General features: G+C 41.9%; 1 protein-coding gene across 1 annotated transcript in view; it reads right to left on the reverse strand.

Annotated features, from left to right (window-relative positions):
- The window catches only part of LOC128057631 (ATP-binding cassette sub-family C member 4-like), a 147,638-nt gene that overhangs the window by 109,015 nt on the left and 15,261 nt on the right, over positions 1 to 23,362 (reverse strand). The window contains exons 4-9 of the mRNA XM_052650092.1: positions 17,154 to 17,378; positions 11,130 to 11,219; positions 9,949 to 10,112; positions 7,358 to 7,483; positions 5,616 to 5,865; positions 168 to 269 (exon numbers count right to left, since the gene is read on the reverse strand). Coding sequence (XP_052506052.1) covers positions 168 to 269; positions 5,616 to 5,865; positions 7,358 to 7,483; positions 9,949 to 10,112; positions 11,130 to 11,219; positions 17,154 to 17,378 — 957 coding nt within the window. The remainder of the gene's footprint in view (positions 1 to 167; positions 270 to 5,615; positions 5,866 to 7,357; positions 7,484 to 9,948; positions 10,113 to 11,129; positions 11,220 to 17,153; positions 17,379 to 23,362) is intronic.

Below are 23,362 nucleotides of genomic sequence, written 5' to 3' on the forward strand. Positions count from 1 at the left end.
TCCATTCATTGTAAACCTTATTCCTGATTCCGATAATTTTTATAACATATTCTCAGTAAATGAGAAAGTCACATTTTACAGTATGCGTAAAGGCTCAAAATTCTCCAGTAAATCTATGTCACAGTTGTCTTTTAGCAGTCATGATTTGGGAATGGAAGGTTTCTTACCTTTTCCCAAGAAGCTGTAAATGCCTGCACATCCACAATTGTTCTACCATCTGATGGCAGCTGAGGGTAGCACTGTGATGTCTCATCAAGTAAAAGAAATTTCTACAGAAAAAGGCAAAACATAGATTGTTTATACTGAAAGAAGCACAAACAAAACAATTGCTTCTCTGAAATTTGCAATAAAAATTTTATACAGCCTGCTGCTGCTGCTGCTAAGTCACTTCGGTCGTGTCCGACTCTGTGCGACCCCACAGACGTCAGCCCACCAGGCTCCGCTGTCCTTGGGATTCTCCAGGCAAGAACACTGGAGTGGGTTGCCATGTCCTTCCTCCAATGCATAAAAGTGAAAAGTGAAAGTGAAGTTGCTCAGTCGTGTCCGACTCTTAGCGACCCCGTGGACTGCAGCCTACCAGGCTCCTCCGTCCATGGGATTTTCCAGGCAAGAGTACTGGAGTGGAGTGCCATCACCTTCTCCTTTTATACAGCCTACCTATCATTTTATAGCTGTATTTTATTAGGTCTTGGGCTTCCCTGGTGGCTCAGAGGTTAAAGCGTCTGTCTCCTACGTGGGAAACCCGGGTTCGATCCCTGGGTAGGGAAGATCCCCTGGAGAAGGAAATGGCAATCCACTCCAGTATTCTTCCCTGGTGAATCCCATGGATGGAGGAGCTTGGTAGGCTACAGTCCACAGGGTCGCAAAGAGTTGGACACGACTGAGCGACTTCACTGGTTCACTTGAGAAATAGTAAATAGTATATAGTATGTAATATACTATTATTATAGTATATATATATATCTAAGTCAGCTCCTCATTGGAAAAGACCCTGATGCTAGGAGGGATTGGGGGCAGGAGGAGAAGGGGATGACAGAAGATGAGATGGCTGGATGGCATCACCGACTTGATGGACATGAGTGAAAATGCTTGTGCAGGAAAAGAAAGACAGGATCCTTGCATTTCTCTCAAACACCAGCTGGGGGGAGACTTGATCCTCTCATTCCCTCCTCCTCTCATCCAGGCTCACAAAGAATCTAACACTGGGCAAAGCTATTTCTGTCCACACCAAACCTGTGTCCAGCAGGAGGCAAGATGAACAGACAGTGATCTGAGGACTTCTATGCAGGCTCTCAACCACTGCAGCCTGAGTCCTCTCTCCACACCACTTCTCCCATCATCAGCCACGTAGCAGCTCTCATGTGTTCTCCCAAAGCTCATCTCTTTCTCAATTCTTCTTTCCTCTCAAAACAACATAATTTCAGAATCTCACTCACTAATTAATCATTTCAAATACTGATACTTTTCTTTTTCTGATTCCTTCCTGTGGTCTCCTCAACACCACCACCTGACCCCAAACACACCACTCCCTCCTGATCTCTACAGCACCTCTGAGAGTGTCCACCACAATTAACACCTCCCAGTGATCCACCAGCACCTAAGTCCACACTCCCCAGGTGACCTCTACTCGGACACCCTGAGTTCTGACCCCATCCTTCCTTCTGGCCCATCTCAAATACCAACCTTACTGGGAACCATCTCAGCACCTCCCCAGCTGGTGGCCCATCTCAAATACTAACCTTACTGGGAACCATCTCAGCACCTCCCCAGCTGGCACTGCCCTCCCTCCCTCTGAATCCCCAGAGGAATATTAAGTCACATAGAGGGGAAACACTATGTCATTTATGCACTTATACAGTCCCAACTCCAGCTAAGACTGAGTGTTGCACAATCAGACTGTACGGTTGTTCAAATCAGTCCAACCACTGTAGCATGGCTACAGCCTTACATAGTTAAAGCTGGCACAGCAACAAAATAAACGTTATGAGGCAGGCTGGGACCCAGGGCCCTTAATGGGAGCACTTGCACCTGGACAAACATCTCCTTGAGCAACAAAATACAAAGAAATCGTAAGGGACTAAACATAACTGCACGCATGGAAAGGCAATTACGAACAGTAAGATACAAAAACACCACAAGCCAACTGCCACTTCTGAGCTGCTGGGAGCAAACGCAGGGAACTGTGTATGATCTCGGCACACGGCACCTACAAGATGGTGGGCAGACCACATAAGTCACCCCTCTGGCTCAAACCACCAATCCTCCCATACCGTCACCCCACTTAAGGAACCAGCCCGCCCTTCTCAAAGAGTCAACAGGGCATCAGTTTTTTGTTTTCATACTTTGTGATGCAGCATAAGCCTCAAAACACCTTGCTTGAATTTCTCATCTGGCATATATCAATTTCTATTGATTAAAAAGACCAAGGGCCATGGAGAGTAATGTATATGTTATATATATTGTCTACACAGAATCAGATAGAATTTCAGCGTAAGTGTGTAACCAAGACATCGACACTCAATGTGTGTACATTAGAAGAGAAATTCCCACTTTCAAAGAAAAAAAGCACCTGAAGTAATGGCTGGATTTTTCTCCAGGACTCACTCTGATGAAAAGCTGAAATTAAATGGCCATTAGAGCCATGAAGTGCAGACCCAGAACAGGTCATGCAGAAAAGTATCCACATCAGAACTGCAGCCAAAAAGGCTGACTTCCCGGTGGTGGTAATGGAAAACCTAAAGCTGCTCTCTGAACAATATAACCTTAGAGACACATCCTACTAGATGCAAAAGTCACTGAAAAGTTTTAGCGCTTTGAAGTTAAAATCTTTCACAAGCCTATGGGAGTCATTCAGGCTTCCCTGTTGGCTCAGAGGTTAAAGTGTCTGCCTGCAATGCAGGAGACCCGGGTTCGATCCCTGGGTCAGAAAGATCCTCTGGAGAAGGAAATGGCAGCCCACTCCAGTATTCTTGCCTGGAGAATCCCATGGATGGAGGAGCCTGGTAGGCTACAGTCCATGGGGTTGCGAAGAGTCGGACACGACTGAGAGACTTCACTTTCATGGGAGTCATTCAGTGCCAAGACCATGGTTCTCCCTTCATCACTTAGAGAAAAATAGACTTCTTGGCCTTATGAGGTCATAGTAAATCATTCATTTCACAGAGACAATTTAATCTTCATTTTAAACAGAAATACTTGAGCACCTACTGTGTGCCAAGCCCTTGTATTCATGATAAAAATTATTTACCCCTAACTATTTAGGGACAGCTAGTTTTTAAAAAGGAGACAGTAGGCATTGTGGGAATCACACATTTGAAAGGATGAGGTCAGCTAGAGAGACGCTTAGATCGTAAGTAAAATAAGAACAGGAACAAAAATGCAGAGATCAGAAATCAACAATAAAACACCTTTGGTGGAAAGAATAAGTTTTAAACACAGAGAACTAAGTGAACCTGAGGCCACACTTCCTGCCCAGGGAACAGGGACTTCTCAGCAAGTTCCTCTCCTCCCAGACCAGAGGGGAATCCTAGTCACCCCAGGACTGTGCATCGTCACTGCCTACACATTCCAATCAGCACAGGAGATGCAATTTGTTTGCATCTCCTGCTTTTAGACATTTGAATCATCCTGCAACTATCACTGCATGGCAAAGGCCTGTGTTGCTGCTATTAATACTACTACTGCTAAATGAGCACGGATCTTGTTTCAGTTCAGGCACTCAGTCATGTCCGACTCTTTGCGATCCCATGGACTGCAACATGCCAGGCCTCCCTGTCCATCAAACACTCCCGGAGTTTACCCAAACTCATCCATCGAGTCAGTGAAGCCATCCAACCATCTCATCCTCTGTCATTCCCTTCTCCTCCCACCTTCAATCTTTCCCAGCATCAGGGTCTTTTCAAATGAGTCAGCTCTTCGCATCAGGTGGCCAAAGTACTGCAGTTTCAGCTTCAACATCAGTCTTTTCAATGAACACTCAGAACTGATCTCCATTAGGATGGACTGGTTGGATCTCCTTGCTGTACAAGGGACTCTCAAGAGTCTTCTCCAACACCACAGTTCAAATGAAACTATTCTTCACTGCTCAACTTTCTTTATAGTCCAACTCTCACATGCATACATGACTACTGGAAAAACTATAGCCTTGACCAGATGGACCTTTGTTGGCAAAGTAATAGCTCTGCTTTCTAACATTTTGCTAGGTTGGTCATAACTTTCCTTTCAAGGAATAAGCATCTTTTAATTTCATGACTGCAGTCACCATCTGCAGTGATTTTGGAGCCCAAAAAAATAAAGTCTGACACTGTTTCCACTGTTTCCCTATCTATTTGCCATGGAGTGATGGGACCAGATGCCATGATCTTCCTTTTCTGAATGTTGAGCTTTAAGCCAACTTTCTCACTCTCCTCTTTCACTTTCATCAAGAGGCTCTTTAGTCCTTCTTCACTTTCTGCCATATGTGTGGTGTCATCTGCTTATGTGAGGTTATTGATATTTCTCCTGGCAATCTTGATTCCAGCTTGTGCTTCATCCAGCCCAGTGTTTCTCATGATGTACTCTGCATGTAAGTTAAATAAGCAGGCTGACAATATACAGCCTTGACATACTCCTTTTCCTATTTGGAACCAGTCTGTTGTTCCATGTCCAGTTCTAATTGTTGCTTCCTGACCTGAATACAGATTTCTCAAGTGGTAGGTCAGGTGGTCTGGTATTCCCATCTCTTTGAGAATTTTCCACGGTATATTGTGACCCACACAGTCAAAGGCTTTGGCATAGTCAATAAAGCAGAAATAGATGTTTTTCTGGAACTCTCTTGCTTCTTTGATGATCCAGCAGATGTTTGCAATTTGATCTCTGGTTCCTCTGCCTTTTCTAAAACCAGCATGAACATCTGGAAGTTCATGGTTCACATACTGTTGAAGCCTGGCTTGGAGAATTTTGAGAATTACTTTGCTGGTGTGTGAGATGAGTGCAATTGTGTGGTAGTTTGAGCATTCTTTGGCATTACCTTTCTTTGGGATTGGAAAGAAACCTGACCTTTTCTAGGCCTATGGCCACTGCTGAGTTTTCCAAATTTGCTGGCATATTGAGTTCAGCACTTTCACAGCATCATCTTTTATGATTTAAAATAGCTCAACTGGAATTCCAGCACCTCCACTAGCTTTGTTCACAGTGATGCTTCCTAAGGTCCAGTTGACTTCGCATTCCAGGATGTCTGGCTCTAGGTGAATGATCACCCCATCGTGATTATCTGGGTCATGAAGATCTTTTTCGCACAGTTCTTCTGTGTATTCTTGCCACCTCTTCTTAATATCTTCTGCTTCTGTTAGGTCCATACCATTTCTGTTCTTTATTGAGTCCATCTTTGCATGAAATGTTCCCTTGGTATCTCTAATTTTCTTGAATAAATCTCTAATCTTTCCCATTCATGGATCTTATGATACTTTTAACACACTTTACCTAAGAAAAGACGGAAATACATACACTTTGAAAGACTGTCAGCTTGGCACTGAAAGAGTTAAATCTCACCTAACTGGCACACAGTGACACTACATAAAAGGAGGTATTTTAGGTAAAATCTGCCTATAACTTTAAAAAGTTATTTTTCACTAAACCTTGATTCTTCGGATGCTGACAACAGCCTCTGACACCTTCTCGACGGCCATGGGGAAGTAGAGGGTGCTCGAGAACCACAGAGCCTCGAACAGCGTCACCACCACAAACACTTGGCTGCCTGTGACCAGGTTGTCAAGGAGCTCACTGGTGATGAAGGTGACAAAAATCATGATTTTGCTCACAGCAAAAAATGTTGCCAAACTCATGCCCCTAAGGTAGGAACTTCTCAGAATCTTGGAAATTTCCATCCTAGAAAAGAAAGTAGGACATAAGATTTAAAAGAAGCATCAACATACAAGACATGAATTCAGTGCCCTGTGTGAGTGGCCCTTTTCTAGGGAGTAGACACAGATTAAAATAAACTATCCTTCACATCACCGAGACATTAGCATAGTGCACACCCAGGGGTCTGCCCCGATACCAGGACCACAGATTTCATCATCACTTCACTCTTTCAAGTAAGGGGAGGATTAAAGTCACACTTGCATACATTCTTGGTCAGTCAGACTGGGTTTGAACATTCATTCAACAAACATTCATAATCGTAAGTCCTGTGCTGGGCTCCTCACAGAAAGACACAGCCTGTCCCCTCCAGGGGCTCATGAACCTGTGGGGAAAGAGAATTAGCAACCACAAAATTGGGAGACAATAGACAGAGACTGTCAGCACAGCTCCCGTGGGAGCTCAGAGCAGAGGCGTGTACCCCAGAGCAGTGGAGTCAGGGCAAGTCACACACACGTGGACCGTGAGAAGATGAGCTGGAGTCAGTCAGGCTTGGCGGAGGCCAGAGAAGAAGGAACGTGGGAGTGTATTCCCAGCAGCAGGGGATTGGGGAGTCCCCAGAAAGGTGCAAAGTCAAAGGTGACAGGGTGGGGTCAGAGATGCTCATAAGATATTTAAATAAAAGATGGAAAAATAGTCTACAAACATGAAGCAAAACAAAAGGAACAGTGCTTTCATAGCTCCTTTTGAAATGAATAGTAGTGATTCATGAATTTGTTAGTGATAAAAAACCCACCTGCAATGCAGAAACACGGTTTCAATCCCTAGGTCAGGAATATCCTCTGGAGAAGGAAATGACGACCCCTCCAGTATTCCTGCCTGGGAAATTCCATGGACAGAGGAGCCTGGTGAGCTACAGTCCATAGGGTCACAAAGAGTCAAATACGACTGACTAAACACAACAACGAAGAATAAAGAGAGATGGGAGGGAGGTTCAAAGGGGAAGGGATATTTGTATACCTATGGCTGATTCATGTTGAGGTTTTACAGAAAACAGCAAAATTCTGTAAGGCAATTATCCTTCAAAAAAAATAAATTAATTAAAAAAAAAGAATAGTGATTCATATAGTCTGGCTCAATACAGGTACACCAATCTCTATAATCTCCCCATTTATAGGCCATCAACATAAATTACAATCTTAATTTGAATGTCATTGTCTCAAATACTATCTTAAAGACATTGCTTATTGAGATTCAAGGTAATGAGAACTACTTAGAATTTCATTTCTATACAACTAAGAAGCATATGTATTTTTTCCTTTGAGAATATGGTAAATGGAAGAGCAGATTAAATGATGTCTCCACCATCCTCCTTAACCTTCCTGTAACATGTGGACAATGCGGTGAATAGTAAGTATTGGTGAACTTAAATACTTCTTTGGTAAGACATCTAAAGCATCCAGTAGAATAGGAAATAAAGCATGAAAATGTGGAGTGACATCTGTATATATAAACTTACCTTCTCAGTCTGGTAATACGGTCTATAAATGACTTTTCCCAAACGTTCATTTTTATTGTTCTGATGCCAGTTATGACTTCACTCATGGTCTTGATCCTGTCATCTGTGAGAGCTGAGGTCTTACTCCTGAGGGGACGGATGTGAGTGATGAGCTTTAGTGAACACAGCCCAACTTTCCTTAGCAGCAGCAGTAGTGGCCATGGGGGCGGGGGTGGGGGGTGGTGGCCAGGAAGCAAATGGTTCTCTACAGCCTTTTTGCACTTAGAACACAGGCAGATCCTACTCAAAGTACAAACGGAGAAGAAGGCTTCAATTAGGAAGTCAACCATTCATCTCATTTCAAGAAGTAACTTGGAGAATGTGCAGCTTTGGCTAGGGAAGACCTGACATAAGTCAGATACAAACCATCTATCTGCTCAAGGAGGTCACAGTCAGATAGGGAAGGCAGAAAGACACCCAGGAAGACAATGTCTGTGCTGTAATAAAAAAGGAGAGAAGTTCTGGGGAGCAGAAAAGATGGGACTGTTAATTCTACCGGGAAAGGAGAACAAGAAAAGCTTCAGAGACTTGGTAGCACTGGAACAGGGCCTTGAAGGATAGGGAGTATCTATCTCTCCACCAAAGAAAGGAAAGGAAATTCCAAATAAAGAAAGACACCAAGCACAGAACTACACACACACAACACACACAAGAACTCAGTGAGCTTCAAATAGCACATCTCCATCACCTGACAACCACCCACCTCCAACCCTCTGGGACCTGTTTCAGGTCTAACTCAGCAGCAGAAGGCTCTTCACCACCAGCCACTTTTTTATCACATGTGCTGCTGTGACTGTGGGGCTTCATAAAGACACAGTGAAGATCAGCCTGGCCCTTGGGGTGCTTATAACTTAATGGAAACATGAACATAAACACCTGAAAAGGCTCCAACAGAAGCATAACAAAAATATATGCAGTGAGAAATGGGCCTACAAGATTATTACTATTTAACAATGTTTAAATAACTTGGACATGGGCAAATTCTGCTGAAGGACACTATTTACTCAGATATGGTGCCAAGAGGACCCAGTGAATGCCTTCACTGCTCCTATTTCAAGATGGGCCTTCAACATAAGGTTGGAGCCTCCACTGGCTAAGTCTGAAGGGTCTACAGCCTACACAAAGAAGAGACTAGAGATGGCATTGGTCTTGTTTTTGAACAAAAGCATCAAGCAACTGTGATGTTACCAATTACATATTATCAATTTTTTAAATCTTTTTATTGAAGGAAATTTGCTTTACAGAATTTTGTTGTTTTCTGTCAAACCTCAACATAAATCAGCTATAGGTATACATATATCCCTTCCCTTTTGAACTTGCCTCTCATCTCCCTCCCCATTCCACCCCTCTAGGTTGATCCAGAGCCCCTGTTTGAGTTTCTTAGCCATGCAGCAAATTCCTGTTGGCTATCTGTTTTTTATATGGTCATGTAAGTTTCCATGTTACTCTCTCCATGCATCTCACCCTCTCCTCGCCTCTCCCCATGACCACGAATCTATTCTCTATGTCTATTTCTCCACTGCTGCCCTGTAGGTAAATTTTTCAGTACCATTCTTCTAGATTCCATATATATGCATTAGCATATGATATTTATCCTTCTCTTTCTGACTTACTTCACTCTGTATAATAGGTTCCAGGTTCATCCACCTTATTAGAACTAACTCAAAGGCATTCCTTTTTATGGCTGAGTAATATTCCATTGTGTATATGTACCACAATTTCGTTATTCATTCATCTGTTGATGGACATCTAGGTCACGTCCATGTCCTACTTTTGTAAATAGTGCTGCAATGAATAATGGGATACATGTGTCTTTTTCAATTTTGGTTTCCTCAAGGTATATGTCTACGAGTGGGATTGCTGACTCAGAACATCATACAAAAAGATAAACTCAAAATGGATTAAAGACCTAAATGTAAGATCAGAAACTATAAAACTCTTAGAGGAAAACATAGGCCCAACACTTGATGACATAAATCTAAGCAAGTTCTTTTCTGACCCATCTCCTAGAGTAATGGAAATAAAAACAAAAGTAAACAAGAGGGACCTGATTAAACTTAAAAGCTTTTGCACAGCAAAGGAAACTATAAGCAAGGTGAAAAGACAACCCTCAAAATGGGAGAAAGTAATAGCAAATGAAACAACAGACAAAGGATTAAGTTTCAAATTATACAAGCAGTTCATACAACTCAATACCAGAAAAACAAACAACCCAGCCAAAAAGTGGGAAAAAGACCTAAACAGACATTTCTCCGAGGAAGATATACAGATGGCTAACAAACACATGAAAAGATGCTCAACAGCACTCATTATTAGAGAAATGCAAATCAAAACTACAATGAGATATCACCTCACACCGGTCAGAATGGCCATCATCAAGAAGTCTACAAAGAATAAATGCTGGAGAGGGTGTGGGGAAAAGGGAATACTCTTTTACTGTTAGTAGGAATGTAAATTGATATAGCTACTATGGAAGATGGTATGGAGATTCCTTGAAAAACTAGGAATGAAACCTACATATTATCAACTTTTAAAACTAGTGTTTCTCTTACCGGAGTGATGAAAACAACGTCCCAAAGCAGCTTTGCAAAAGCAGAAGAATAATGAGAACCGCCATCCCAGCAAGACACAATATTCCTATTTCCATCCAGAGCAGGGCAGTCACTGCGATAGCCTGCAGTGGCCCCACCCACAGATAGTGCAAGAACATCGTTACCTTAAGAGAGAAAGACAAAGCCTTCTTACAAAGGTATAAAAAACAATGCTCTGAAGGAACGAAAGGAACCTAAACAGAAATTATCTCAGTGGGCTTTAAACCTGCTAAAGCAGAAAACCAAGTGTCCACCCCAGATGACATATTTCAGGGGCAGCACAGGGCTGGCTTCCGGGATGTCCCAGGAGAATCAGACCAGCAGCACTGAAGGAAGATGTGGATTTTGTCCACAACACAGATGAGCTCAGGGCTTCCCCAAATGATCTCTGTCCTAGAATTTAGCCCCGAACTCCTCTGGGAAACCGTGGCATCACAGGAAAGCCTATCTTATGGTACCTACCACTCTCTCCAATAATTATTGGTATATTTACCTCCCTCATAGGCTGTGGCTTCTACATGGAAGAAACTAAGCTTTGTTGATCCCTGAAAGTGAGTAGGGGCTTTACTTCATGTTTGATGAATGAATACTTGAAAGGGAAGTATCTAGTGCAACACAGATCTGACCAATAGCTACAACGCCCTGGGTCATGTGATCTATGCATAAGGTCAATGGAAGAAAGACTGTGGAGGTAACAGCAGTGGGTAAGTTGTCTCTGGCTGGGGCCACCTACTTGGCATTGTTCCTCGCAGGCTTTCTATGCAGCAGGCATTGAACAGGGCACAGGGGAAAGAACAATCCCTCCCCCCAGGCCTTCATCAACTAGAGGAGGAGGAAGACAGTCCAGCAACACCCACACCACGTGCCAAGGAGGGCCATGCCAGGAGGACCCCTAGGGACACTAACCAAGCTGGGCAAGAACACTGCTACCTATTATTAGAAAAACAAAACTTTCATTTACATAACAATACATATAATTACATCTAAGTTGTACACAGAGAAATGAAAGTTGGATAAATAGAACCTTCATACTACACCCTCAATAGAATCCTGGCTGACACCAAACCCTGGCACCTGGCATCCCAATAAGCTGAACCCAGTGAGAACAGGACATGGAAGAGGATCCCTCAGGGGCACCTCACCTGGTCAAGCCTGTTCACGTCGTTGGACAGCAGGTTGACTACCTGGCCTGTGGTGGTCTTCCCCATGGCGGAGCTACTCAGGCGAAGGGTCTGAAATGAGAGAGGGAGACAGAGATCCGAATTCCTAAGGTGATACCAAGTCATCTTAGACATAACACAATGGAGCATGCGTTCCTGGGGTCTTGAGTGGTGTCAGCACGAGCAGGATGATCCCTGAAAGCGGGGCTCTAGGGACCCTTCTTCAGCCTTTAACTTAGTGTGGTGGCAGCCCCGCCAGCAAGGACGGCAAAGGGAGGAACAAGAGGTAGAAGCAAAATCCACCCCCTGTTTCAATGAACGTGGACCTGTCTGAAGGGCAAAGGGTGTAGGTTTACACTTAAGAGACAACTAAGTAATTTTGAGCCAAATTAGATGAGAGCGGAGAGGCTGATTTAAGGAAGGAAATTTGGAGACTTGGACTATAAATTTGGACTCAATCATTAATTCTCTGGGTGATAAAATTTAAACACTTTGGGCTTAGTGTTTTCATTCTGAAATGAGTGAGTATAATGTTCAAAACACTTCCTGTGAGGAAACTGTGGTCTTAACGCCAGTCTGCTGACTTTACGAAAACTACAACCCATGTTGCCCAATCCCTTTATTTAGTAAGAAAAATGGCCCTAGAGATCTGAGAAAACTGAAAAGACACCAGGAGCTGCTTCAACAGACCACCAACTGATCCAAACACAATGTCATACTTTATAAAAATGTTTCATTTACTTCTCAAGTTAAAGAAGAAAACCAAAGATCAAGTGAGAATGTAAAATGATATAAACACAATGGAAGAGAATATGGAAGTTTCTCAAAAATTAAACATGAAATTATCATACAATGCAGCAATTATACTAAGGATATACTCAAAAAAACTAAAAACACAAACTTGAACAGACAATTTGTACACTCATATTCACAGCAGCTATGTCCACAATAGCTAAAAGGTGGAAACAACTATCCATTGTCAGATGAGCAAATACACAGAATGTTGTATAGACCTATAATGGAATATTATTCAGCCTTAAAAAGGAATTAAATTCTGACACCTGCCACAACATGGATAAACCTTGAAGACATTGTACTACAGAATGTAAGCTAGACACAAAATGACAAACACTGTATGAATCCACTTACACGAGGTACTAAGGCAGTCAAATTCACATAGAGAAGAAGTAGAACAGTGCTGGGTGAGGGCAGAGGGGTTGGGGAGTTAGTGTTTAATGGGAGCAGAGGTTCAGTTTGGGAAAAAAAAAAAGTTCCAGAGATGAATAATGGTGATGGCCACACAATGAGAATGTACCTAATGACACTAAATGCTGTACCGAAAAGGAGTGAAAATGGTAAACTTCATGTTGTGTATATTTCACCACAATAAGAAAAGATCAATAACCAAAAGCCAAAAGTAGCTTTACCAAATCTGTGGCAATGTATTGATAAATAAATGACAGGTCATTTTTATATATACCTTCCACAGGATCATTCAAAATTCCTCTGAAAAGAGCACAAAAATGCTGAATGGGCCATGTTAGGAGCAGCAGATGTGCAGCCTTAGAGATCCCCTGGAGTCCTGCCCCAGCCTGGAATCCATGGTGTAGACAAACTACGGCTATGAGCTTAGCAGCCTCTCCATTTCTAACACTTAACCTGATTTCTTCCCAGGACCAGGGATTAGGACATGGGGCCCAAGAAGAACTACAAATGTTCAGAGGGGCCTTTCAGAGCTGCTCTGTCGTACCAGTTTTTGGGTCCTAAGGAATCAGACCACATGTAAACTGAAAAGAAGTGTCTTGTTTCTGCAACAGGAGGAGTCTAGATGCAAGGCTGTGCAAAAGGAAATTTGTCTTTCCCATGATTCTGTAATTTCAGGTAATGTCAATGGTGTAATTCCCACAATTTCTGACTTCATAAAGGAACCATCTTTTGGGTATACTTAAGTCAGCAAATTAACATCTTGGGAGATGTTTATATTCAGTTCAGTTCAGCTCAGTTCAGTCGCTCAGTCATGTCCGACTCTTTGTGACCCCATGAATCGCAGCACGCCAGGCCTCCCTGTTCATCACCATCTCCCGGAGTTCACTCAGACTCACGTTCATCAAGTCCGTGAAGCCATCCAGCCATCTCATCCTCTGTCGTCCCCTTCTCCTCCTGCCCCCAATCCTTCCCAGCATCAGAGTCTTTTCCAATGAGTCAACTCTTCGCATGAGGTGGCCAAAGTACTGGAGCTTCACCTTTAGCATCATTCCTTCCAAAGAAATCCCAGGGTTGATCTCCTTCAGAATGGACTGGTTGGATCTCCTTGCAGTCCAAGGGACTCTCAAGAGTCTTCTCCAACATCACAGTTCAAAAGCATCAATTCTTCGGTGCTCAGCCTTCTTCATCGTCCAACTCTTACATCCATACATGACCACAGGAAAAACCATAGCCTTGACTAGACGGACCTCAGTCGGCAAAGTAATGTCTCTGCTTTTGAATATACTATCTAGATTGGTCATAACTTTTCTTCCAAGGAGTAAGCGTCTTTTAATTTCATGGCTGCAGTCACCATGTGCAGTGATTTTGGAGCCCCCAAAAATAAAATCTGACACTGTTTCCACTGTTTCCCCATCTATTTCCCATGAAGTGATGGGACCGGATGCCATGATCTTCCTTTTCTGAATGTTGAGCTTTAAGCCAACTTTTTCACTCTCCTCTTTCACTTTCATCAATAGGCTTTTTAGCTCCTCTTCACTTTCTGCCATAAGGGTGTGTCATCTGCATATCTGAGGTTAGTGATATTTCTCCCAGCAATCTTGATTCCAGCTTGTGTTTCTTCCAGTCCAGCGTTTCTCATGATGCACTCTGCATATACGTTAAATAAGCAGGGTGACAATATACAGCCTTGACATACTCCTTTTACTATTTGGAACCAGTCTGTTGTTCCATGTCCAGTTCTAACTGTTGCTTCCTCACCTGCATACACATTTCTCAAGAGGCAGGTCAGGTGGTCTGGTATTCCCATCTCTTTCAAAATTTTCCACCGTTTATTGTGATCCACACAGTCAAATGCTTTGGCATAGTCAATAAAGCAGAAATAGATGTTTTTCTGGAACTCTCTTGCTTTTTCCATGATCCAGCGGATGTTGGCAATTTGATCTCTGGTTCCTCTGCCTTTTCTAAAACGAGCTTGAACATCTGGAAGTTCACAGTTTGCTGAAGCCTGGCTTGGAGAATTTTGAGCATTACTTTACTAGCATGTGAGATGAGTGCAATTGTGCTATAGTTTGAGCATTCTTTGGCATTGCCTTACATTGGGATTGGAATGAACACTGACCTTTTCCAGTCCTGTGGCCACTGCTGAGTTTTCCAAATTTGCTGGCATGTTGAGTGCAACACTTTCACAGCATCATCTTTCAGGATTTGAAACAGCTCAACTGGAATTCCATCACCTCCACAAGCTTTGTTTGTAGTGATTCTTTCTAAGGCCCACTTGACTTCACATTCCAAGATGTCTGGCTCTAGATGAGTGATCACATCACCATGATTATCTGGGTCGTGAAGAGCTTTTTTGTACAGTTCTTCTGTGTATTCTTGCCACCTCTTCTTAATATCTTCTGCTTCTGTTTGGTCCAGGTCATTTCTGTCCTTTATCGAGCCCATCTTTGCATGAAATGTTCCCTTGGTATCTCTAATTTTCTTAAAGAGATCTCTAGTCTTTCCCATTCTGTTGTTTTCCTCTATTTCTTTGCATTGATCACTGAAGAAGGCTTTCTCATCTCTTCTTGCTATTCTCTGGAACTCTGCATTCAGATGCTTATATCTTTCCTTTTCTCCTTTGCTTTTAGCCTCTCTTCTTTTCACAGCTATTTAATATGCCAGGTCAGATCACATTTCCAAAAGGCAAGATTTCAAAGTGTTAGAGGGAAGAGGAAGAAAAACAGGTGGACAATGGCTCACCTGTGCAGCAAAGAGTGAGCTTTGACTAAACCATCACCTGACACCTAACTTAAAGCTTTCACAATGTAGTTCTGGTAAAATTTCATAATTATTATGAGGGTTACAGAGAAGGAAATGGCAACCCAATCCCGTATCCCTCCCTGGAGAAATCCATGGACAGAGGAGCCTGGCAGGCTACAGTCTGTGGGGTCACAAAACAAAGAGTCGGATACAACTGAGTGACTATCACTCCCATAAGAGTTAAGTATGATCTGAAAAGACAAACATTTAGCCAATTGGTGGGGAAATTTGAGCATCCATCTCCTAAATGATTAAAGATACAACAGATACGAAAGATGATGATAAATGACAATGAAGACCCCTGACTGGAATGTGCAAGCACCACTGCAATTTCCTCATCACCCAGAAGGAAACCAACTCAGATGCTGCTGCCAAACAAAACAGTGAGATGCCAGGTCTCCAGGTTCACACAGTCCCGAGATGTATATGACTCTGCTCAAGGAAAGATGAGAGGACATCTCACTTTCTGCTGCTAGAAGTATCCCAAAGTAATGGAAGCTCTAGATAAGCAGCAATCAGGTAAAAGAAGCAATATTTTCAATTTAAGCTGTTTGATTTTATCTTTCAATGAGGACTATATTTATCAATGAAATTGTATATGTTTAAGGTTACCACATGAAGCTTTTATATAAATATACATTGGGAAATGATTACTATAGTAAAGCCACTTCAAGTATCCACTACCTAATATAATTGTCCTATTTTACATGTGTAGTGAGAACACTTAAGATCTACTCTCTTGGAAATTTTCAATGCTACAATACAGTCAAATAAAGATTTTTTTTTTTTTTTTAAGCAACAATCTGGCAAAGAGGTATACAGGATCAAGTTTATACAGAGCCCTTCAGCTCTTGACACCAATATATCTGTGGCAATACCTTTGTAAAGATACCTAAAATCCTTATTCCTTTTATATTAGTGTAGGATAAACTATGGAATAATTTCATGGCATTCCTCAACATAAAATCACTGAATACATTAAATCAGTTCTTATTAAAAGTGCTATGATGTATACTAAAGATAAATAGCTTAAATGAAGAGCAATAAATTCTCTCTAGAATGAATGAAACAATGTTAAATTTCAAGTTTTATCTCAAATTCCCTACCAGTCTCTCTAACACCATTAATGACAATCACATCTATATAATACAGTGAGTCTATATTTGGCATGAATTCTCTTTATATTTTTCTCTAACAGAATTATATTGAATATAATTAGATGGGTCATTAAAAATTATAATTATTACCTTTCTCAAATACATTCTCTGCTTTGAGATATAGTTTTATAGATCGAATCTGTGAAGTTCACTTTTAAATAAATATTTGATGTAAATTAAGGTTTTAATGAACAACAACAAAAAATTTCCGTAATCAACACTATGAGATTTAGGCATGAAGACACTGAAAATCTGCTTGATAATTTTGACACTTATTTTTAAATGTTAATTTAATATTTTTAAAATATAATTTAGTATTATTTAATACTCCAAATTTAGTGGTTATTCAATGGCACCCCACTCCAGTACTCTTGCCTGGAAAATCCCATGGACAGAGGAGCCTGGTAGGCTGCAGTCCATGGGGTCGCTAAGAGTTGGACATGACTGAGTGACTTCACTTTGACTTTTCACTTTCATGCATTGGAGAAGGAAATGGCAACCCACTCCAGTATTCTTGCCTAGAGAATCCTAGGGATGGGGGAGCCTTGTGGGCTGCCGTCTATGGGGTCGCATAGAGTCAGACACGACTGAAATGACTTAGCAGCATGGAACAGCCTATGGCTAAAAGTTATCAAGAGCAGCCCTCACTTGATCTTAAAGAAAATCTTTCATTATTTATTAGTAAAGTTTGCTTCAACAAACTTAGCTTGATACAAAAGCAGGCGTCTCTAAGAAGGTGTAAACAATCCCAGTTATGAAATTTTTAGTTTACAGAGAACCTTCCCTAAATGTTCCTGATGTTCCAGGGGAGGAACACACTGTGGTACCAACTGGCACTCACCTTGCGGTAGATCATGTGGCACACGGCTACTCTCAGCCTCATCCCCACGCGCTGGATGTGATAGAAGTACAAGTGGTGCAGAACGGCCCACACGAGCACGCAGGCGCTCAGCCCTGCCGCGTAGCCATAGGCTTCATGCAAAGCGGCAGAATCATTGGGATCATAGTTTTCAACATAACTAATCATTTTCCCCAAAAATATGGATTGAACTACTCTGGTGCCTTCCTAAAAGAAAAGATAAAAGCTTTAATTAGAAATGTCAGTTTTTCTTAACACAAGATTTACTTTTAGCATAGCATGTTAGAAATAAATTTTGACAAAATGCTATATTCATGGCTAATTTAAAAGAAAAATATACAGATCCACTATCTCCTATAAGACAAGCAGGTAACAGTTTTAACCTTAAGTCAAAATTTTACATTCAAAGATAGTAAAGCCTTAGTACTTTATGCTTAGTATACGGTGGATGCTCAGCATAAATATCACAACCAGTGCTTTAGAAGTCATTTGTCACAGTACCAAGTGGGCTTAAGATGAATAAGGAAAAAGGTGGCAGAAGAAGAGGAAGAAATCTGCTTCCACAGGAACAAGCCTGCCGGCAGCCTGCCTCTGTCCCCTGTCCTCTCAATGCCCCAGCCCAATAGAAAGTCAACATAATTCACATATGGGAGACACGCTTTCATCACCTTCTTCATGAATCTTTATGCACTGAGACACTGGCACAAACACATCCACTCTTTTCTACTTCAAACTCCACATGTCTGCAGACCAAGAGAAAGGAAACCAGCTTTGGCTGGAGTAAACAAAGAAACCAGGCTTGGCATCTCTGTAGGCTCTCAGCTCCTGAGAGCACTGCCTCACTATGCCTCTACCCCCTAGAAGTTAGAATGGTCCTTGGAGTTAAAAATTAAACATGGTGGAGGCCAAGCTAAAAAATCATGTCTTCTGTGGTTCTCCATCCACCATCCACTGCAGTTAGTGGTTTGGAAGAAATGTTACTAGTCCTCTCTTCCCCAAGGCCTAAGCCAATTGACTCAGGGTGCACTGAGGCTTCCACCCTGAGTAAGACTTAGGGAGAGCAAGCTGCTTTCCCAAAGAAAAAGGCAAAGAAACAGCAACACTTACCCACCCTGCCAAACAGCCACTCCACCCCACAACCTACTTTCTCTCTCTAGTCATCCCTTGAAGGTCCCCTTCTCCCCAGGTCCCCCTCCTTCTCCACCATGAAGGAAAACCACCCAAAGAATCCAAGTCACCAAAAGTAAACACCTTGGCCCTCAGCATCATTTCCTCCACAGACTTCTCAAAAGACCAAATGCCAAAATTTTGGAAATCTTTCAGGAACAGGGCTCCTCCTTTTTGGCAATCCTGTGTTACTAACATGCACAGGGGAAGCACTGACAGGTGTGCTTTGATAGCTCTCTTCTGTCTGAACCTGAGGAACCCACACACAAGGGGAAGGGAAGGAGAATCCATAACACCGAACACCAAAATAAGCATTTTCTGCTCAGTCAGCTAGTGCCTGATCAGGATATTTACCAAAAGATAGCTCAGTCCCTCATATGGGTGTCCCATTAAACCTCAACATTCGTGTCTTGATCTATACACATGCACACACACATGTTCACAGGCTGCACCAACTGTTTCTCCTCCCATGAAGTCATGGAGATTTTCATCTGCTATAGAGGATAAAGGGAACACTATTTAGTTGAAGTATAAGTAAGATGATCAGACCTAACTAAAAGGATCAGTTCTCATACATTTCCACTGTAACCTGTCATCCATCCCAAGAGGCATAGAGAGCTCATGAAAGAGTCCCTCATAAAATGGATTGCCAAACACACTGTTTATAGTTTCCTGAGATGGAAATGTGGAGGCCTACACAGAGAAACAAGAATATCAAACTGTACACACGGGCAGTCCCAGCCCAGGCATGGCCAAGGGCAGTCCAGTGCTGCAGCCACAAATCACCAGAAGCCCAGCAATAACACCTGACATTCCAGACTTTCCTGGAATTTGTGATTCTCCTTGGGAATCGCTGTTTCCTGTTACTCAGCTCTCCATTTGAGCTTAACATCCTTGTAATTACAGAAGAAATAAGAGTAATGGCACTCACCAAAGAAAATATGAATAAATGCAACAAATACAGCAAAAAAGAGTGGAAATGAAGGCAGGTTACTACTGCCTAAACATAGCTGGATTTTTTTCACTGACAAACAGTATTTGATATCCAGTTGAGGGACTTCGCTGGGGGCCCAGCGGCTAAGACTCCATACCTCCACACTCCCAGTGGAGGGGATCTGGGTCCAATCCCTGGTCAGGGAACTAGATCCCACATGCTGCAACTAAGACCTAGCACAGCTAAATAAATAATAATAATAATAAAAAGTTGAACTAACAGCCTCAATAAGGTATAATGCTGGTTAATGGCTGGTATCTTTCACTCATCTGTCAATCTTTTTTTTTTCTTGATAATCATTATTCTTTATTTGGGACAGAAATTTTCAAAAAGATAAAGGTTTTCAACATGAACTGTTACTTTGATCTGATGGAATTTGAGGGAAGAGTCATTTGCTATCCTTAAGCACTATTTTGGGACTTCCTCCAATGGCCCAATGGAAACAAATCCATCTCAATATATGAGACACAGGAGATGCAAGTTTGATTCCAAAGATGGGGAGGTGCTCTAGAGTAGGAAATGGCAACCCACTCTAGTAGTTTGCCGGGATAATCCCATGGACAGAGGAAGCTAGTGGGCTGCAGGCCCTGGGGTCACAAAGAGTCAGACACAACTGAGTGACTGAGCACACCTGCACAACTCTGCCTCCAGCAAGAAGCAGCCACGGCAACTCAAAAAATGATGGAAAGTGCAATGCACAGAAATTTCCATCCTGCATAAGTCGCAACTGTTGAAAATAGAAAACAGATATTATATTCTGTATGAAAAATAACAGTAAGTAAAGAAGAATTTCCAGCAATTTCTCTCAAAAAAATAGAAAACAAAATAGTGAAAAGCACAAAACTGTGAAAACAAAACCAAAGTACGTACAGAGAATAAGAATACACTTATTAAATTTGAATCTTCAAAGCTTCCAGAACACATAGGACAGGAGTTACTGAGGCCATCAAAGGTAGACTGAGTAAATCCATCCCCTCCACACACAAGAAAAGGTTAGAGATAAAGAGTCATTTAACAGGAGAGCTGGCTGCAGCAGCATTTGAAATCTGTGAGTGTTTCCATTTCTGGCATTTGGTAAAACTGGCTGAGGCAAACCAGGTGAAAGATTTTCCAGCTGCCAAAAGATTAGCTCCTGCATATGCTCAATGTTCTGTTCTAAGTTTTAACTCCAAATGGAACAGTGGTGTGAATTCCAAGGAAAAGTCCAATTTCAGAACACTCTGCTTGTCTTGGAGTGTCTCTCAGAGAGGCAAGGAGCGCCTGGGACAAAGACACTGGTGGCAGCCATTCCCGGGAGCTGCACCCACCACATGTAGGGCAGACACCACAAGGAACTCTCTCATCTGTACATTCCCGATTCTCACCTTCAATTAATAAGAAGTAAAGCAACTGAGAAAATATTCATTATCAACCATGAATCTAACGAAACTGAAATTTTCTTGATCAGCAGGAACGAGGTCAAACACTGCCCCCTTAAATCCTTCCTCTTTGACATCAATCTATGACCACCCCATGATTATTCTTTCCACAAACCAACTGAGTATAGTTTTTCCGCTTTCACAAGAATTCTTCACAACTCTGAAATCATGAAGGATCTTTAAAAGAGCTTAATTTAATACTACAACACTCATTAATCAAGGTTCTCAGGGAGTCTGAGTCTCTGAGGCAGAATTTATTTTTTTTGTGGCCATGCCATGTGGGATGCAGAATCTTAGTTCCCTGACCAGGGATCAAATACCGAGGCATCTGCATTGGTGGCATGGAGTCTTAACCACTGGAATGCCAGGGAAGATCAAGTTAGACATTTCTTGATAGAGTCCTTGGTGTTCAGCCTTCTGAAAGCACCTGACATTGGGTTACACCTCTTGCTTCTTAGGGTAACTTCTTGCATGGCTAGATTAGATGCTAGAACTTCCACAGTGGGTAGAATTTCTCCTCCACGTTAATGTTTCTTACCCAACTTCCCCATATCTCGTTCACCAAAAAAAAAAAAAAACCCCATGAAATTAGAAACAAGCTATCAAAGAAAAACACTTCAGTAAAATATTCAAGCAGAAAAGAGTGAGCTTGTAGGGAAAATGAATAGGCAGTTAATCTTTAGAACTGGGGGAAAAGTGACAAAATGTAGAGTTGAGAAAAATTTAGAGATAAGGTGGAAAAACTGAATCTGGGGGAATCATAGCCATCAGGATTCTAGATATCCTAGCCTTCACTCATCTTTTACACAGTGGTCTTCATCCTGACTGCACCTTAGCATACCTGAGAGGGGATCAGTGCACTCTGACACCTGAGGCCCAGTCTCCAGAAACTGGTTTAGATTCAGCTGCTTAGGGTGAAGCCTGAAGATTCCTCACCCTGTAGATCCGGATGCAGAAACTAACCCCATGTAAGCATCTGCTAACCTCCACGCTTGCACTGTCATGTCATCTGAGCCTGGAATGGCTACAGACCTGCTCTGAAGGAGTCACGAGGATCACAAAGAGTTTTCACCAGAGTCCCATGGCACATTTCATGCTTCTAGAAAAATCCTTCTAAACTTAAGTCCAAAGATTATAGTGATTAACTTAAAATTTTCATTTTGCACAGTAGGAAAAATAAAATGTTCAAAAAAGACATTTTAAAACTATGAATAAAACATAAATTAAAGTTAGCCTGAAAAGTTATCTTTAAAAGGAGAAGGAGAATTGGAATAGATCTAACAAGGATATCGGCCTTCTTTAAAAATAGCCTTTTCTTGATTTTGGAATCATGAAAACATTATACAGAATTGTAATTATAAAACAGCTAATTTTTTAAAAATGCACTTTCTAAAACTTTAGAGTAAAATTAAACAAAAGTGCCTAAGTATGTACCCAATAGTTCTTTTTTATATGGCTCTGCCAACCAACAGGATGGGTATATATTTAGGTACTTTTGTGGAGAGGGTGAGATGTATGGAAAGAGTAACATGGAAACTTACATTACCATATGTAAAATAGATAGCCAGTGAGGAATTTGCTGTCTTGCTCAGGAAACTCAAACAGGGGCTCTGCATCAAAATAGAGGGGTGGGATAGGAGGGAGATTCAAAAGGGAGGGGATACATGTATACCTATGGCTGATTCATATTAAGGTTCGACAGAAAACAGCAAAATTCTGTAAAGCAATTATCCTTCAATAAAAAATAAATAAATTTTATTTATTTATTTATTTATGGCCGGGAGAATTCCACAGACTGTACAGCCCACGGCGTTGCAAAAAGTTGGACACGACTGAGCGACATTCACGAGGGTGACATAGGGGCTTATTTCCCTTTACCCTTCTGAGTTCCTAGCTGAGGATCCCTGTAATAGATAACAGAATAACAAGAAAAAATTAAACAGAAGTTTATTAACATGTATATTTCTGATACACATGGGAAATATCAAGAAGAGCTGAGTAACTCCCTGAGATGGCCCAAGCCACCACCTTAAATGCCATCTCCAGCTAAAGACAAAAGAAAGGTGAGGAAGCACCAATGAGAGGTTAGCAGGAAAAGCAGCTTAAACTACATTAGGGTTGGGTTTGTTATGCAGATTTCATTCTTCTTGAAGACTGTCCTTCAACAGGATTCTACTGTGATTTAGAGCCATCCTTCTTTTTCTGGTACAGAGAGGCAGACACCCTTACAGAGGGAGGTTTCCTTTATCAGTGTAGATGTCCCTCACAGGAGAGTAGCTTCTACTCTGTCTTCAGGGTTTCTCCTCTGTCTATTTCTGAAAAGCAGAATCAACTCACAACAATCTTTCTGCCAGAGAGCCCTATTCTGGAGTGACACATTGTGTTATCCTTTCAGTCTATTCTATTTTTGAAATTATCTTAAAAATCTACAGCACGGAGTGGGGAGGGGACACTATAGAAAGCAGCTGACAGAGGGGCCAGAGCTGTTGCTAGAAAAGCAGCTCCTCTTGGCTCTCAGCCTCAGTGGAGGCTGTGGGAGGAGAGGACAGAACACACAGAACACAGGTCTAGCAGTCAGAACTCTGTGCCTCAGAGACCAGGTCGGCCACCTG

Source organism: Budorcas taxicolor, chromosome 12 (genome assembly GCF_023091745.1).
Source record: "Budorcas taxicolor isolate Tak-1 chromosome 12, Takin1.1, whole genome shotgun sequence".
Lineage (NCBI taxonomy): Eukaryota > Metazoa > Chordata > Mammalia > Artiodactyla > Bovidae > Budorcas > Budorcas taxicolor.